The 15,499-nt window shown below is 43.4% G+C and overlaps 1 protein-coding gene across 1 annotated transcript in view; it reads left to right on the forward strand.

Annotated features, from left to right (window-relative positions):
* Window positions 1-15,221, forward strand: part of b3gat1a (beta-1,3-glucuronyltransferase 1 (glucuronosyltransferase P) a) — a 65,737-nt gene extending 50,516 nt beyond the window's left edge. The window contains exons 3-8 of the mRNA XM_079271396.1: window positions 975-1,130; window positions 4,786-4,928; window positions 7,332-7,843; window positions 11,892-12,188; window positions 14,493-14,599; window positions 14,870-15,221. Coding sequence (XP_079127522.1) covers window positions 4,817-4,928; window positions 7,332-7,843; window positions 11,892-12,188; window positions 14,493-14,579 — 1,008 coding nt within the window. The 5' untranslated portion in view covers window positions 975-1,130; window positions 4,786-4,816 and the 3' untranslated portion in view covers window positions 14,580-14,599; window positions 14,870-15,221. The remainder of the gene's footprint in view (window positions 1-974; window positions 1,131-4,785; window positions 4,929-7,331; window positions 7,844-11,891; window positions 12,189-14,492; window positions 14,600-14,869) is intronic.
* The last annotated feature ends 278 nt before the right edge of the window (window positions 15,222-15,499 follow it).

The following is a 15,499-nucleotide window of genomic DNA, read 5'->3' on the forward strand; positions in this document are numbered from 1 at the left end:
ACAGTGTTCGCTTGTCGCTTTCATAAAAAGCAGATAGCCTACTGCAGAAGCTGCGCTTACCCATGAAGACCGGTCCTCGTATTCATCTTTCATTCCCTTTTCCACACAACTGACATCAACCCTCAGAAGCATGATACTTCATTTTGAGAAATTGGACAATGTGTCGGGGCAATCTGAAAATAGATTGTTTTGAAATGTAGTACCCATCAAGGACACACACCCCCAAACTGCATTGCTGGATCACAGGCAATTTGCCTTTGTATACAACAGTTTGGCTCAGTAAAAGGATTCTGGGAGTCCTGCTGTTCATTCCCCCAAAACTACATATTTGCAGTTTATATGATTCTCTATTACAAAGCCCCTTAAAAAATATAGTCCTCAGCCATTCCGTTTTGCAGCTGATGCAGCGTGCAGACATCACTCGCTGAGTGAGGCATACGCCTCCATAGAAGCAGCGTTCCCGCAGATGTATTTGAATAAGACATGATTCCATTTTATTGATGTTGATGCATGTTTATTTTTGGAACCCTAGACTGTTGGCAAGCAGTGGAGTTGTGACTAACCCTCTTCCATTTTCCACATTAGGCATGAAAAAAATGAAAAATACAGACTCTGTGTCTGTTCAGTTCCGATTGGAGTCAATGAGGTAAAATGATCAATACATGCACGGTATTAACCGTTTCACACATGAGCAGAAATGCAGCATTGTAAAGCACAGCAGTCGTATAGCACTGGAGGAGCGAATCCTGCTGTGAATCTGAATGATGTGCATCCCAATTAGAGTTCATTACTTCACACTGACACACTTTTCCGCAGCCGCATTTTCAGCTCTTTGATGTTAAATAATGAATAGGTGTGAGTGAGAGAAGGGGGGGGGGGGCACATGAAGGCCGACACTGTGAGAACACAAAGAGACAAACACTCGCAATCGCTCATCACTGAATCATATTCACTGAACTGTTCTTCCTCTACAGGTCTGGACTCGGTGTTGCCCGTCTGCGGCAGAGGAAGAGGAAATGGTCGGCTGAGGTGCCATGGAGGACGTCACCACTGCGTAGCTCGTCCAGTATGCAGTGTGGCCTTCCCAGCTGCGCATCCCCTGTGGTGCCATGATCCAGTTATAACTGTGGGTGAGCATCCAAAGGCTTTTTTTTCCTTCATATGGATGTATTAATTATATGCAAGCAATGTGATTCAAAGGGGCATTCCCCTGATTTCACTCTTCACTGGTCACGAGGAGAGTACTGCTGAACGACTCAGGAGGGGCTTTGTCAAGTCTGAGAAAACCAGCCTGATGATGTCACAGTGATGTCATTAGAGCATTCTCGGCTTTTGAGAGCTATTAGAAAGCCTACGCTACAAACTTGAGGTGTGGAGTTTGAAAGATGTGGGCATTTACCAAACACGGTCTAATAAAAGATGCTGTCCAACTGCCTCATGGGAAATCAGGAGATGCAGTGAAGCCAGTCTGTATTTGCAGATTAAAGATGACCTGGGCCAAGAGTTAATTTGATCAAAAGTGAGGACATTGTAGGTTTCTCCCATTAACGAAAGCTATAATTTTTCAGCCACCATAATGCAAACAGAGACACCCAATACCAAGGACCAAGAGAATTACAAGGTCAAGGAATTCATTTCACATCAAATGTGAGCAATAGTAGTGTTGTGTGATGGGTAGATGGTAAGCAGTATAATAGTTTGTGGTCCCCAAGGCCAATCCAGATTGCACAAAGAAGAAGTGTCGGATAGAGTTGATATGGCTTTTTAGATATTTATAGGCTGTAAAATGATTGTATTTCTAGCATTTGAAGCAGGTCTAAACAGCTTTAGGTGATCTCAAAGAAAAGCATCTGTTGCCCCATGTTGCCCTTCCAAAAAGGTGGCTGCATGCTGATGCACTTACTGTGGGTCGTTTTCTGTACAACTCACTGTACTTTTTACTTTGTACTATGCAGAACCACGCGCAACATCCATTTCCACTGAGGACTTCACTGTCAATCGCTTCTCCAGTAAAGTCGAAGAAATGCAGCAGAACCAATTTCTTTATCAGTAAAAAAAACACGTATAGGTGCGTGTTGTGTCAGAACTATTCACACACCTGATTACTTGGACATTATGGTGGATTTATTTACAGAGCTCAATGAACAAAATTGGCATATACAATTATGTTAAACCTCAACATACTGCCTGCCACCTTCCCCAGCAGTGGGACAATGATCACTGTGGGAAATGTGGTGACTTGCTTCCTCGTGTGTAAAGCTGTAATTAATATGCTAAACACCTGTGCCCACATTATGTCTGTTTTTATCCTTTGTGTAATTGAGCAGACCAGTTAATAACTGCATTTAGTCCAGTTAGGACTTGGCGTAATGCCAGCAGCCTATTAAGGAGGAGGAGAGACAGTCCCTGGGAGAGACGGGGAGGTCTGACATCCTTAAATTTAGTGTAAATGAGCTACTAAGGACGAACAATTGAAAATCACCGCTCAGCTTCAGTCACTGATGTTAAAACCCACAAAGCAAGCCAGAAATCTCGGTGTAGTTATGGATTCAGACCTCAACCTGAACAGCCATATCAAGACAATTACAAAATCAGCCTACTATCACCTGAAGAATATATCAAGGATTAGAGGACTTATGTCTCAACAGGATTTGGAAAAACTTGTCCACGCATTTATCTTCAGCAGACTGGACTACTGTAACGGTGTGTTCACAGGTCTCTGTAAAAAGTCCGTCAGAAAGCTGCAGCTGATTCAGAACGCTGCAGCTCGAGTCCTCACTAAGACCAGGAGGGTGGATCACATCACTCCAGTTCTGATGTCTTTGCACTGGCTTCCTGTCCAACAAAGAATTGACTTTAAAATCCTGCTGTTGGTTTACAAAGCACTGAATGGTTTAGGGCCAAAATACATCTCCGATCTGCTGCTACCTTACGAACCATCCCGACCCCTCAGGTCGTCTGGGACCGGTCTACTTTCTGTTCCCAGAGTCAGAACTAAACATGGAGAAGCAGCGTTCAGTTTTTCTGCTCCACATATCTGGAACAAAGTCCCAGAAAGCTGCAGGTCTGCTGAGACCCTCAGCTCCTTTAAATCAAGATTGAAGACCTTTCTGTTTGCTGCTGCCTTTAATTGAACCACATTCAATTCATATATTCATAAATTTCCTGCATTTCTGCATTTTACTACTGCATTTTATTTCTTACACTGTTCTTTAATTGTTTTTAAATCTCCTTTTCTTTTGGCTTATGTTTTGATGCTTTTAATGGTTTTATGTGAAGCATTTTGAATTACCTTGTTGTTGAAATGTGCTATACAACAAATAAACTTGCCTTGCCTTACCAAAGTGGCAATGTAGGCGGCCCCACAGCTCAGGTAGTGGACACAATAATAAGTATGTCTGAGCTAGAAGCTTCTCATTTTCAAATGAGTCAGCTGGAAACGTGAAGATGTCAGCCTGAGACATTGCTTTCAATCAAATAGTGGAGCTAATTTTACTAGCTTAATTAGCTTACATTAGATGGCTACAGGTTATATTATCTGCTTCAGCATAGACATGTCTTAGTCATGAATACACTGTATTACTGTATTTATGTCACATATATAAATAAAACATTGGAACACATGAACAAAACTCAGATTTAGTTCTACCAAAGACTTGTTATATTATCTCCTAATATAATGCTAGCTGGCTCCAACCCTCCCCTAATTTCGGTGATAGGGCAACCCATGACCTATCCCTTAGTTTGTGCCTGTCATGTATCCGCATGCATTCAGGCAACAGAAGTAACCATTGGTTTCCACAAAAGATAATTAACTGAAGATGTTTGGAAAAACTCAGAATGTCATTTAAAATCCCAGTGTTTCTGGTAACCTCTGTTGCCCAAATGTATGCGAACAGAGGAGAGGCACAAACCGGGACTACCGTTGACCCATTACTTACATTTAAATCACAAATGGCACCTTTACCTTTAAGAGGAGCTCTAAACCATTAAGAGAAGAGGAATGCAAGTTGATAAGATAAGTTCGTTAAACCTTAAAAAAAACACAATGCATTGAACCTTTTTAATGGATGTGTTTTGGTGGCGTAGAGAGACCTGCTACCATTGTGTTAATCCAATTGTGACAAATCATTTATGAATGAAGTTATCAAGATTAGCTTGCAGATGCCATTTCAATTAATTTACAGTCAATGTCTGTCATGCTGGAATTGGATTTTTCAAAGGGATACAAAGTTGAACCAAGCAATCTGGACTCAGAGGGAAGGGCACATTTCCCAAACAGTCAAGCCACAGTCTGGTGACATCGTTTCCTGCCATTTGGCCTGTGACTAGTTACAGCACTGGGCATGAAGTCACTGCCTCGTCCTCACTGATGGCACCGATGAGCTCATCGGATTGGCAGAGGGCACAAGCTCCTGCTCCATGGTCTCCTCTGGTAGATTTGACCCTCCTTTTGTTGGCTGTGACACACTAATAGATATGTTTTTTTATTTTATGGTGTTTTATTATTTCACTGAACAGCACCTGCTCCATCATCTCACTCTTAATGTGTTTTGGTGAGGCTGTAATGGAGCTGTGTCTGCTGCAGAATAATATTCTATTTTGTTTTAACAGCTCAGACTAAAACTGTGACACAACATCCTTCAATGATGCTTTTGGTCCTCATGAATACGGGTTTCTTCCAGTGCCTCCCCATCCCCTGTTTAGGTGTTCAAAGGGATTCTACGTGAAATCCCGTGTGTTACACAATGCAGAATGATAATGCATCCATCTTTTTTTCTCCAGGTAATGCCGAGCCAGATAACCAATCCTGGAGATGCCGAAGAGAAGAGATATTCTTGCCATCGTGTTGATCGTGTTACCCTGGACGCTGCTCATCACTGTTTGGCACCAAAGCGCTATAGCTCCACTCCTCGCCATCCGCAAGGGTACGCAGTGCACTGCACTCCGCTGGCAATATCACACGTGAAGTGGGTCCTCGAACCGAACAACGCACTTCAGGTCTAGACAACAGGCGGTTTATTTAGAGGCACTCACTGACAATGACCAGCAGCTTCATCAGAGCTCAATGACACTCGTCCGGTCATTGTAAACCTCATCAGTGGGGATTGTTTGGTGCGTGATGAAGACTTTGAAGTTGCAGACACATACTGTATATGCTCTCATACATCAAGGAGTTCTTTTTTATGTTGTATATTCAGTCTGTTAATTGAATAGAATCAATTTCTCAGCTTTGTCTAGTCTTCTTTCATTTCTTTTATGTTGACAATAACTTTTTTCGACGACAGTATGTTACGAAGTATTCGCAGCCTATCCACTTACATGTCACGGCCCGTTTATCCATGTTCTTTCTCTTAGTGTGACGTTCAACTTCACACAGCATGCACTGTACACATGCATGTCCACAATTCATTTATCCATTTAGGTATAAACTATTCCCCAATTTCACTCACTCGCTCACTCACATTCAAATTCAGCGCAAATTCATTTTAGAGTTTGTTGAATCAGCAATTTGAAATAACAAATCCGTTCCGTTCCGTCAGCTTCACCGGAATATCTTCCATCCACGTGTAATATCGCGTGTGCACACCATCACACCATCACACCACCAGTGTGCGTCATTAAGACGCACACTCATGAACCTCCCAATCATCCCCCAGAGACCGCAAGCCAACGGTGTAAAATGTCAAGCATTCTGCAGAGCAAACAAAGCCATTAGCGCCACAGCAAAATCAACAGAGCTCTTTGCCCTCTTCTTATAATGTCATGAACGCACACAGAGGGATTAACAACCAAAACAAGCACACGTAATTGTTCTAAAGCACACTGGAGTCAGCAGAAGATACAAATGACATTAAATCATTCGTTTTTTACAGCTTACCTATATATGCACAGCTACAATCGTGTCTGATTCGATTAAAATAATGGCAAAAAAGTTCTACTATGAACACATTTCTTCCTCACCAAAACACATTGGTTTTATGAAAACAGTGTTGACAATGAATTACAGCGAAGGTACAATGAAGTGTACATTGAAAAATAATTGCCAGTGCAATCTGACACAGGTCTGCCCACAGGCCTCCTTTTGTGTGCTCTTAAAAGGGAAGCTCGAGGTGTTTTTTGGCAGCTCGCTCGCTGGCAGCCTTTGTCAAACATCTGGCCATCAGTAGATTGTGTTGATCTTTGAGCCGCAGAAGAACCCTCCGTATGTCGGAGGCTGCGACTGGAGCTCAGGCTGAACAGTGACGAAGCTCGCCATTAGCTGTGGCACACTGAAAAGAACTTTAATGACTCAATTATCATATTCTATCCATCTTGACCAAACTATTGGGGCCAAAGTATCACAGCATATTCAGCTTGTGTCAGAGGACGTATTCAGCACTGTTTACACATGCAGGGCTTTTAGTCGTCACATGTTTCTCACTTAAACATTCACAATTACATTCACCTGACTCCAGAAGAAAGAACGAAGAAAGCAGCGTGTTAGTAGCGCAGCGTTCACTGCTGTAGTGCTGCAGCTGCTGGGAGCTTTGATCATTAATTCTGTGTGGTGTCAAATGCTCAACATGACCACAAAAGCAGTTCACGGACAACAATTCCAGTTTTCTACTGTTTCATTTGCATTTGGTGTTACCTGGATTTCCAGACGCCAGATAACAAGTGTGCATACAAGGGAAATATCCGCCAATGCCAGCATGTATGTTTTAGATTGAGCAGAATAACCAAATAATCGCATAAACAATTTCAACCCTTTTCCATGGAGTCATTGATGAGCCAACATATCTTGGTAGCAGAGTGTTCAGTCCCACCACAGTTAATCATAGCATTTTAGCTCATGTTTAGGAATCTCTGGGGCAATATATATTTATAATTAAAAGAATGTGAACATTCATTTCAGCTGCACAACTACATAAGCACATTGCAGGAAAGCAGCATCGTGTTTAGTGAGTTAGGGACCTGGAGGGGCAGGCAGAGGACGAGGGAGTCTGAACATAAAAAGAGTCTCCTGGATCCACATACCCTCATTTTTCTTCCTTTCGAAAGAAAAGCCCAAAGGCAACGCTGGGGGAATCGCTCCCCTCCCTTTCCTTGCCCTGTCTCTCTGTCCATCAGCTGTGTTATCCTCTCACGGTGCCTGCTTTCACTTTTTGCAGCCTGTCACCATCTAGTAAAAGAGATCTTTATCATTCCAGAGAGGCTTGCAGTCCGTCACCACCGGCTCTCAGGTACACTTTACCCCTATTGGGTTTAAGTCACCTGAGGCAAATATACAAAGGGCAGCCCAAGGCTGCACTAATGCCTTACATGTCTTCTTATCCCCAAATCTGCAGATGATGGTGTGGAGGGCAAGAGGGAGGCAGGTGGCCAGGCACAAGACTCCAAGGAATACTGTGCCTCAGATAAGGACATTGTGGAGGTGGTGAGGACAGAGTATGTGTATACGCGGCCTCCACCCTGGTCCGATGTGCTGCCTACCATCCACATCATCACCCCCACATATAGTCGACCGGTACAGAAGGCGGAGCTGACGCGGCTGGCAAACACCTTCCTCCATGTTCCCAACCTGCACTGGATCCTGGTGGAGGACTCCCAAAGGAGAACGCCTCTCGTCACGCGGCTCCTCCGAGAAATGGGACTGAACTACACCCACCTCAATGTGGAGACGCCCAGGAACTATAAGCTGCGGGGTGACACTCGGGACCCCAGAATCCCCAGGGGGACGATGCAGAGGAATCTGGCCCTGCGGTGGCTGAGGGAGACCTTCAACGCCAACAGCAGCCAAGCTGGAATCGTCTACTTTGCAGACGACGACAACACGTACAGCCTGGAGTTGTTTGAGGAGGTCAGAATTGCTACACGCTCGTGTTTAATTCATGCGTTGTTGTACAATCGCTCATGAATTGGCTAGAAGAAGACAAGCAAGACAGCACATTCAGCACATTTACAGTATAGGTTGTTCTTTGCAGTGGGTGTTTGCTATATTACATCAACAGCAAACAATGGCTACCATGTACACGTAGCTTCCTCATAAGCCTCTTTCACACACTCTGTTTGAGGCAGGACTGTTTCGCCATTATGCCTTGCTGTTCTGAATGAAAGATACTGAGAAAGAATGGGGGGGGGGGACAGAGTTGTTCCCCCGCTGTCATCAAGACAAAACATCATAACTCTTTTGATGCCGTGGCGTGCTATCTGAATTTACACTCTGGGGTGGCATTATGCCACCGTTGTTTGGTTTCGTGTGAAACGGCGGATCTTTTTATAAGGCAGTATCAAGGAACCTGCATGTGAAAGGGGCTATTGTTGTCTTTGTAACTACAATTACAAATGAAAGTCATTACCATAACCCAATCCCCTCTAACCTCAACCTGACTTCTTAAGTATTTCCAACTTAAATCATCTGAACTTTAGATCGTGAAGCCCATACCGAAGTATAACCATTCCTGTTTGGCACCACTGTTGAAGCTAAATCCACCTTTCAAATGCTGCTCCACTTGAGTTTCAGAAAAACAAACCCTGTGCAGAGCAAGCGGTGGGTGATTCAGGGGGTCCGGGAGATTAATTCATTGTTTCGTTCTCAGCACAAACACAAAAGGCCGGGCTCTTTAGAAAGCTATAACGCTCAGCAGCCACTCGGCTAGAAGAGGAGGGACTGGAATTGATCAGGAAGGCCAACACTCAGTAATGTGGTATGGTCATTTTGTGCAAAGATCCTGAAAATAAAACTGCTTTTTTTTTCGTGGGCTTGAGGAAAGGATGAGGCAGATTAAATGTTATTTTGTGTCTTTGAATTTTTGGTGCAATGCATAAAGATTTGTTTTTAAAAAAGGGCTTTGACACTGATATCCTCTACTGTACATGTGGAATATACACAAATGTAAATGCGGATCCGTCCCTATAGCTGTGTTTCAATATAAAATACATGGCATGTGGCACTGCCCAGCCATATACTCGATACTCTATGCATCTGTGGTATGTTATACAACTATAAGTTCACTGCAACTTGGAGAATTTATTATTTTGCTCCTAACAAGCGTGGTCAGTGATCTGGAGCAGGTGGGGAGACGTTTGGGCACGTAATCAGTACATCTCAGGCCGTCCATCTCGACATCAGTTGAATTACCTGAGCAGACACGGTCTAGGTCTTCTGAGGATTAGCCTCAGGTCTTGTTAGTAGTGCAGACGAGGTCCAAAGTAAATGGAGCGTCAGGTATTGACGGGTCCTGTCATTACCTTTCTCTGGGAATCAGTCGAAGTGCTCCATCTCCCTCAGAGGCCCTCCATCACCTCCAACGGGCCTATTTATGGGTCAGAGTATTGGCCCTGATGGGGGAAAGAGAGAGACGCAGAGAGGGAGAGACAGACAAAGAATGACAAAAAGAGAAGGTGACAGCCAGATAGACAGAAAGCAGGGAGTGGGCAGCAACTACAGAATAAGTTGCTGACACCACAGTAAATATTCAGGAGTTTGCTGACACCACAGTAAATATTCAGTAGTTTGCTGACACCACAGTAAATATTCAGTGTCTGAACGGCTTGAAAACAATGTAGGTGTTTAAGTCTCCAGTGGTTGAAAGATTGATGTGCACTGCTGCATATGTTAGAAATTGACTCATCATTTCCTCCCCGTTCATCTTAAATCATCTAATTCATTCATTTTGAGCAATTGAAATACATTTTTCTACTCTGATTATCAGAAAAATGTAAAGAAATTAGAGCTAGTTACATGTTGACGAGCTGTCAGCATCACAACAAATGAAAACATCAACGGGAAAATAATCCTTTTAAATTACTTTAGTCAAAGATACAACTGTTTTTGCAACAGATAAGATAACTAAGCCTAAAATGAGGTGGCATATAAGATCATAGCTTACTGATCAGCACACAAGTCTACAGCTCTTCTACGAAAGCAGCAGTGATATACGGAGTTGCAGGAATTCACCTCATCTCAGATCACATCTCACTATAATCTGCAGCAACAAAGAATTGTAACTGGAATTGTGGTCACTGAACTTACCTTATGATTACCACCTATTCATTTCCACAGTATGAATATCAGTCTTTCATTCATGCAGTTACTATCAGTACAAGGCCCAATCCCATACTCAGAATGTCTGCAGTAAGTTAAGACAATCACAAATCAAATATCAAAACATTTCCATGATATTTTGACTATTGGTGCTTCCAGAATATATTTACACGCAAGATATCTTTGAGAAACTGTTAAGATTGTCATGATTTAAGCTATATAATGGATATGATATAATGACATAACACCCTGCTATACTTTATCTGTTTAAAAATCTTCAATAAAGACAATTTAATTATACATTTCTATTGTTATTCTGCAAAGACTTAAATCCAAAGACTCCTCCAATGACAGCAATGGGCCACAATTCTGTTCTGTTCCTTCCTCTCTGCGCCCTTAAGGACTGATTAATACCTGGATGCCTGCCTTCTTTTCTCCCAGAGGATTTTTATTTTTTGCTTCTCTGAAACACGGCCACTTTGTCTCCGACGGCCCCTCACTGAGTGGAGCAAGGAATAGATCTTAAATGCAAACGCAGGCATTCAAATACAAACTGTAGCAACAGTGAACAAAAATAAAAAAACATCTGTAGAAACACATCATATTCACCAGAGTGGGGCAAGAGCAAGCTGGCGGAACACTCGTTTTCACATTTTCAGACGGGGAAGTGACGAGCCTCTTGACATTGCCTACAGAAAGGCTGATTCATGCTTCATTTAAGGTGCACGTACTGTATATCTATGAGGGAAGCAGGCAGGTGTACGTGTGTTTGGGCGAAATGGGTTTGGTGGCTGGATTCAGTTGTCACCTGTCTACAAAGGCAGTGCTGCCAAAGCATTATAGGCCACATAACAGACAGAAATATGATCCTGTGTATAAAGCTGCAGCAGCACAGTCATGTGCATGTAAGCGCTCAATCTCTCTTCCACCATCAACACCCAGATCTCACTGACGCCGAACGTCCTGCCAAATCGTATCTGGGTTCCTGGTACAGTTTATTTCCCCCCAAAGCTAAAATCCACAGATTCCCATAAGCCCCCCCACTTCATGCTGTTCACACTCTGCAGCTCTCTGATCCCCTGAACTGACCACACAGCAGCCCATCAGAGATCACACAGAGATCACACAGAGATCATGTGCAAATGGTTATTTGCACATGATCTGCACACATATTTAAAACACACAATGCACGCTTTAACGAATGCACACTTGGAATCAGGCTTGCATTGCAAATATAGACATTTTCTATATGCATGCTGGTATATGCATGTAAGAACTCTACTTTATCATATACTACATACACACATAGATACTGTTCATACACTTGCACATTTACTTTGAATAGACCTTCCCCCATAGAGGCACCGGCATAATTATTTCTGCTGCATTGAGTTTGAATAAAGGACTCTGCTGTTTCCTGTCCCTCACTGTAAAAACCTACATTTTATGACTGCAGCCGGCCCTTCTAGAATGGCAAAGGCTACCTGAGAAAAAAGAGTGGCAAGATCGTTTGATGCTGGAAGATTAAAGGACTAAAAGAGAAAGCGGATCGCAGTGCTCGACCGTAAAGAACCTCCTCAGCCAACCAGCGACTGGAGCCCCTTGCTCTAATGGCTTGGCTCCTTCAAAGATGGTTGTGTCTAATTATCTCACTGTAGGGCAGCTGTTGAACAATGCATTTGATCTGCCTGCATCTAGCAGTGTGTCTGCTGCAGTGTGTCTGCTGCACGTCCACACTCTGCTGTAAAGCTGGCAGCCGATGCTCAAATGCCGTGTCTCGCTGTCATGTGTGCGTTTTCACGTGACTAATTTGCTCTCTTCTCCCCTCCATTTCCTCCTCTCGACTCTCCTCTCGCTGTAGATGAGATCCACTCGGAAAGTCTCAGTGTGGCCTGTGGCCTTTGTGGGCGGCTTGCGGTACGAGTCCCCCAAAGTCAATGCAGCTGGAAAGGTCTACGGCTGGAAGACGGTGTTCGACCCCCATCGGCCCTTTGCCATCGACATGGCCGGCTTTGCCATCAACCTGAGGCTCATCCTCTTCAAGCCGCAGGCGTATTTTAAACTTCGCGGGGTGAAGGGAGGCTACCAGGAGAGCAGTTTGCTCCGGGAACTTGTCACACTCAACGACTTGGAGCCTAAAGCAGCCAATTGCACGAAGGTAATCCCCTTTTTTCAATGATGTTAAGCACCTTGACTTAGCAGTTTTACTGATGCATCAGTGTGTAATCTGCATTTACTTTTTTCTAATAATCTGTGTGGTTGTGATATTTTAATCGTGTAAAAAAAGAGAAACAAAGTAAACTCTGAATTCTGATACATAACTCGGTTTTCCGTTGTTAGACTTTTCTGTTTTTGTGAAATATTGAAGAATTTCACCTCTTCTGGCCTTAAACTGTATTTTCGATCAAACCGTCTGAGAGGTTTTGAGAGAAAAGTCTCTCTTTAATGGAAGTGCTAACAACGGATAGAAAGACTGCTTTTTGTAAGAGGTCACAAGTCAAAGAGGTTGGGAACAACTGGTTCAATCTTTCATAAAACATTGTGTTTTATAGGCTTATTATATCTCTTTTGATTGTAAAATCTTAATCTGAGAAGTACAGCTGTAGAATAAATACAGCGAAGTAAAAAGTGCAATATTTCCCTTTGAAATGTAAAAGACTGGAGGTGAAAAGCAGCAGAAAACGCCAATACCCACTTTCCACCACTTGCTGTAGCATACTAATGACATAACCTTAATGAGCTCTTGCTAAACCTGCATGCTGAACCGTCGATATGTTTCCCACTAATTCAGTTTCAGAGGAAAGAAAATGGAAATAAACCTATAAAATCTATTTTTTTTCGCAGTGTTCAAGCTAACATGCTTCTGTCTGTGCTTGGGTTTAGGACACAGATATGAGAATGGTGGTATTGATATTCGGACTCTGCAAGACAGTAAATAAGCGCATTTCCTAAAGTGTTTAATTATTTCTTTCAAAGACAACCAAATGTAATTGAACCACAGCACTTTCCTGACATGGATAACTTATTTTATATATTTTCAATGATCCCCAATCAAGGGCATACGACGTTTTGATGCCTCAAACTTACTTAATAAAGCATTCGGAGCTGGGAAAAAAAATCAACTTGTGAGGCAACTGGTTTGCATGACCTCCCCAATGTTCCTCTTCAACATTATACCAGAAATCCATGCATGTCTTCACAAAAACATCTTTGAAAACATGATGAGTTTGTGATGGTCAGAGAGCAAATGAATGCAAAGTTGTTGCTGAAAAGTTGGATATCATTGATTGTACTTCTCACATTGCCCACATTACTTTTCCGCTTACACACACACACACACACTCACACACACACATATTTCAGCAGGCTTGAGGGCAGCGGCAGCAGCAGCAGCAGCAACGTTTTCCTCCATGCCCACTCCACCATCCCTGCTCACGACCCTTGGTCGGCATGGGTCACATCACGAAGCCTCTCTTTGGGCAAAGAGGAGTCAGCCAGAGGGCTTTAGCTAGCCAGGATCCACAACACCCCCCCCCCCCCCACACACACACACACACACACACACACAAAGACAGGGGAAAGGAAGGGATAGAGATACTTTGAGCCAGCTTTTTCTCCTGCTCTCCCCCAGCCTTTCAGACGGGTAAATGAAAAGAGGGGATTCAGGGAACGGCTGAGGGAGCGGAATTGGAGTTGGGAGGAGCGGGGAGGTAGGGCCGTCACACTCATTACAGATGAGCACAGGGACGGACTGAAGGGCGGGGGAGGGAAGAGGAAGAAAAAGGTTGTGCATGGGCATCCCTCTTCCTTATAATCTAGCACTTCCGCTGCAAGTGACGATTAACCTCCCCCTACACCTGAGCAAAGTAGGAGTGGGCTCCTGGCACATCTCAAACACGCCCTATGCATAATTCATGGCCGCCGCCACGGCGAGATGAAAGTAAGGAGGGTTCAAACACAGTGAAGAGAAAATGAGCTTGGCTCTTTTTCTCCTCCCCTGTTCCCATTGCCACCTTTTTACTGGATTTGTCCAAATGAACCCAATCTGAAGGCTCAGTGGCACAATAGCAGAAGAACTGTGGTGCTACTGCAGAGGCAAAAGAGCCAATATACGGTATATATATATATACTGTGTCAAAATGTCAAAATGTCTTCAGTTGGCTGTCATTTGAAGGCAGCCTATGGGCAGGAGAGGACTTTACACAGGCCAAGCTGAGAGGGCTGTGTCATATTTGGTCCCTCTTCACTCCCTTCTAATGCAGGGTTCACGCTCAAGTAGCTCTTTATACACAGACAGCGCCTGTGGCGGTGCATGTACTGTAAGAGCTAGAACCAGAATCGACTGTTTTGAAGAACATGAGGCAGAGTGGGAGCTAAAAAGGGAGCGCGGACTCGACGAGTGCATTAAGGGAACAGCATGGTACTGATGTTGCTGTTGTTTGTGTTTGTTTTTTCTCACCAGATTTTTGTTTGGCACACGAGAACGGAGAAACCTGTCCTCGTGAACGAGGGGAAAAAGGGATTCACAGACCCCAATGTGGAGATTTGACCGTTTCCCCTCAGACCACGGTAAATAACAATGTGTTATTTTGAAATAGCTTCTATTGCAGGGAAAATGGAAATGTGATGATCATTTTCACCAGGTCTTACAGAAGAGCAGTCGTTTATTTATATTTCATATTAAATTGTGCATTCATAATCTTTTTGTGCTTTCTGTTAGGGCACAATTACAGCAGCTGGTGTCCATTATTAAATGCCACCTATGAAATAAACAGGTTCAATGAACTTAATTAAGGTTTAGCGCGCTTTCTCAGCATATCTTAATCCGTTCTGTTGCAGGTGGTTGGCCTTGGACCTGCGGAGGAAGAAAGCTGCGAGTCTCTTGATAAGTGCAACCAGAGCTCATGTCTTAATCATCAGAAGGAAATGGGGGGCCTTTGAAGGGGGACGTAATCCTCTTGACTGAATCTGACATTTTTAAAATATGGACCAAAACAGTACAAATGTACCATATTAAAGCACAGATTAGTAAGAGGTGGAAGTTATTCGTCAGGTCTGCGGCTGACGTGCAGAGGAGACAACATAGAGGACGCCTCGCAGGGTCAGTGTGGATAGACGTGACCTGCACCTTCACGGTACAACGGCCCGCTGAGGACAACCCGACGAAAGAGACAGCACAATATGTCAAGCATACAGCCAGCGGAGTCAACCAAACAAGCAGGTTAAAGAATATCCTTCACCTCAAGAACACGAGGGAAATAAAACACACATTGCCCGGATCTGCACGTGGTTCAAAAGAGAAATTTGGATTTAAGAACGTCGTCTACATCATCAGCCGGGATAAAAAAAAAACACGACTCCAAGGAGAAATATGTCTTTTGTGGATTTTCCTTTGTGCAACCACAAACATAGCAAGGGAAGGAATGTTCTTTTGATAACAATGTTTGCTTTAATTTAATTTAATCAGTT

Source organism: Melanostigma gelatinosum, assembly GCF_949748355.1.
Source record: "Melanostigma gelatinosum genome assembly, chromosome: 7".
Classification (NCBI taxonomy): domain Eukaryota; kingdom Metazoa; phylum Chordata; class Actinopteri; order Perciformes; family Zoarcidae; genus Melanostigma; species Melanostigma gelatinosum.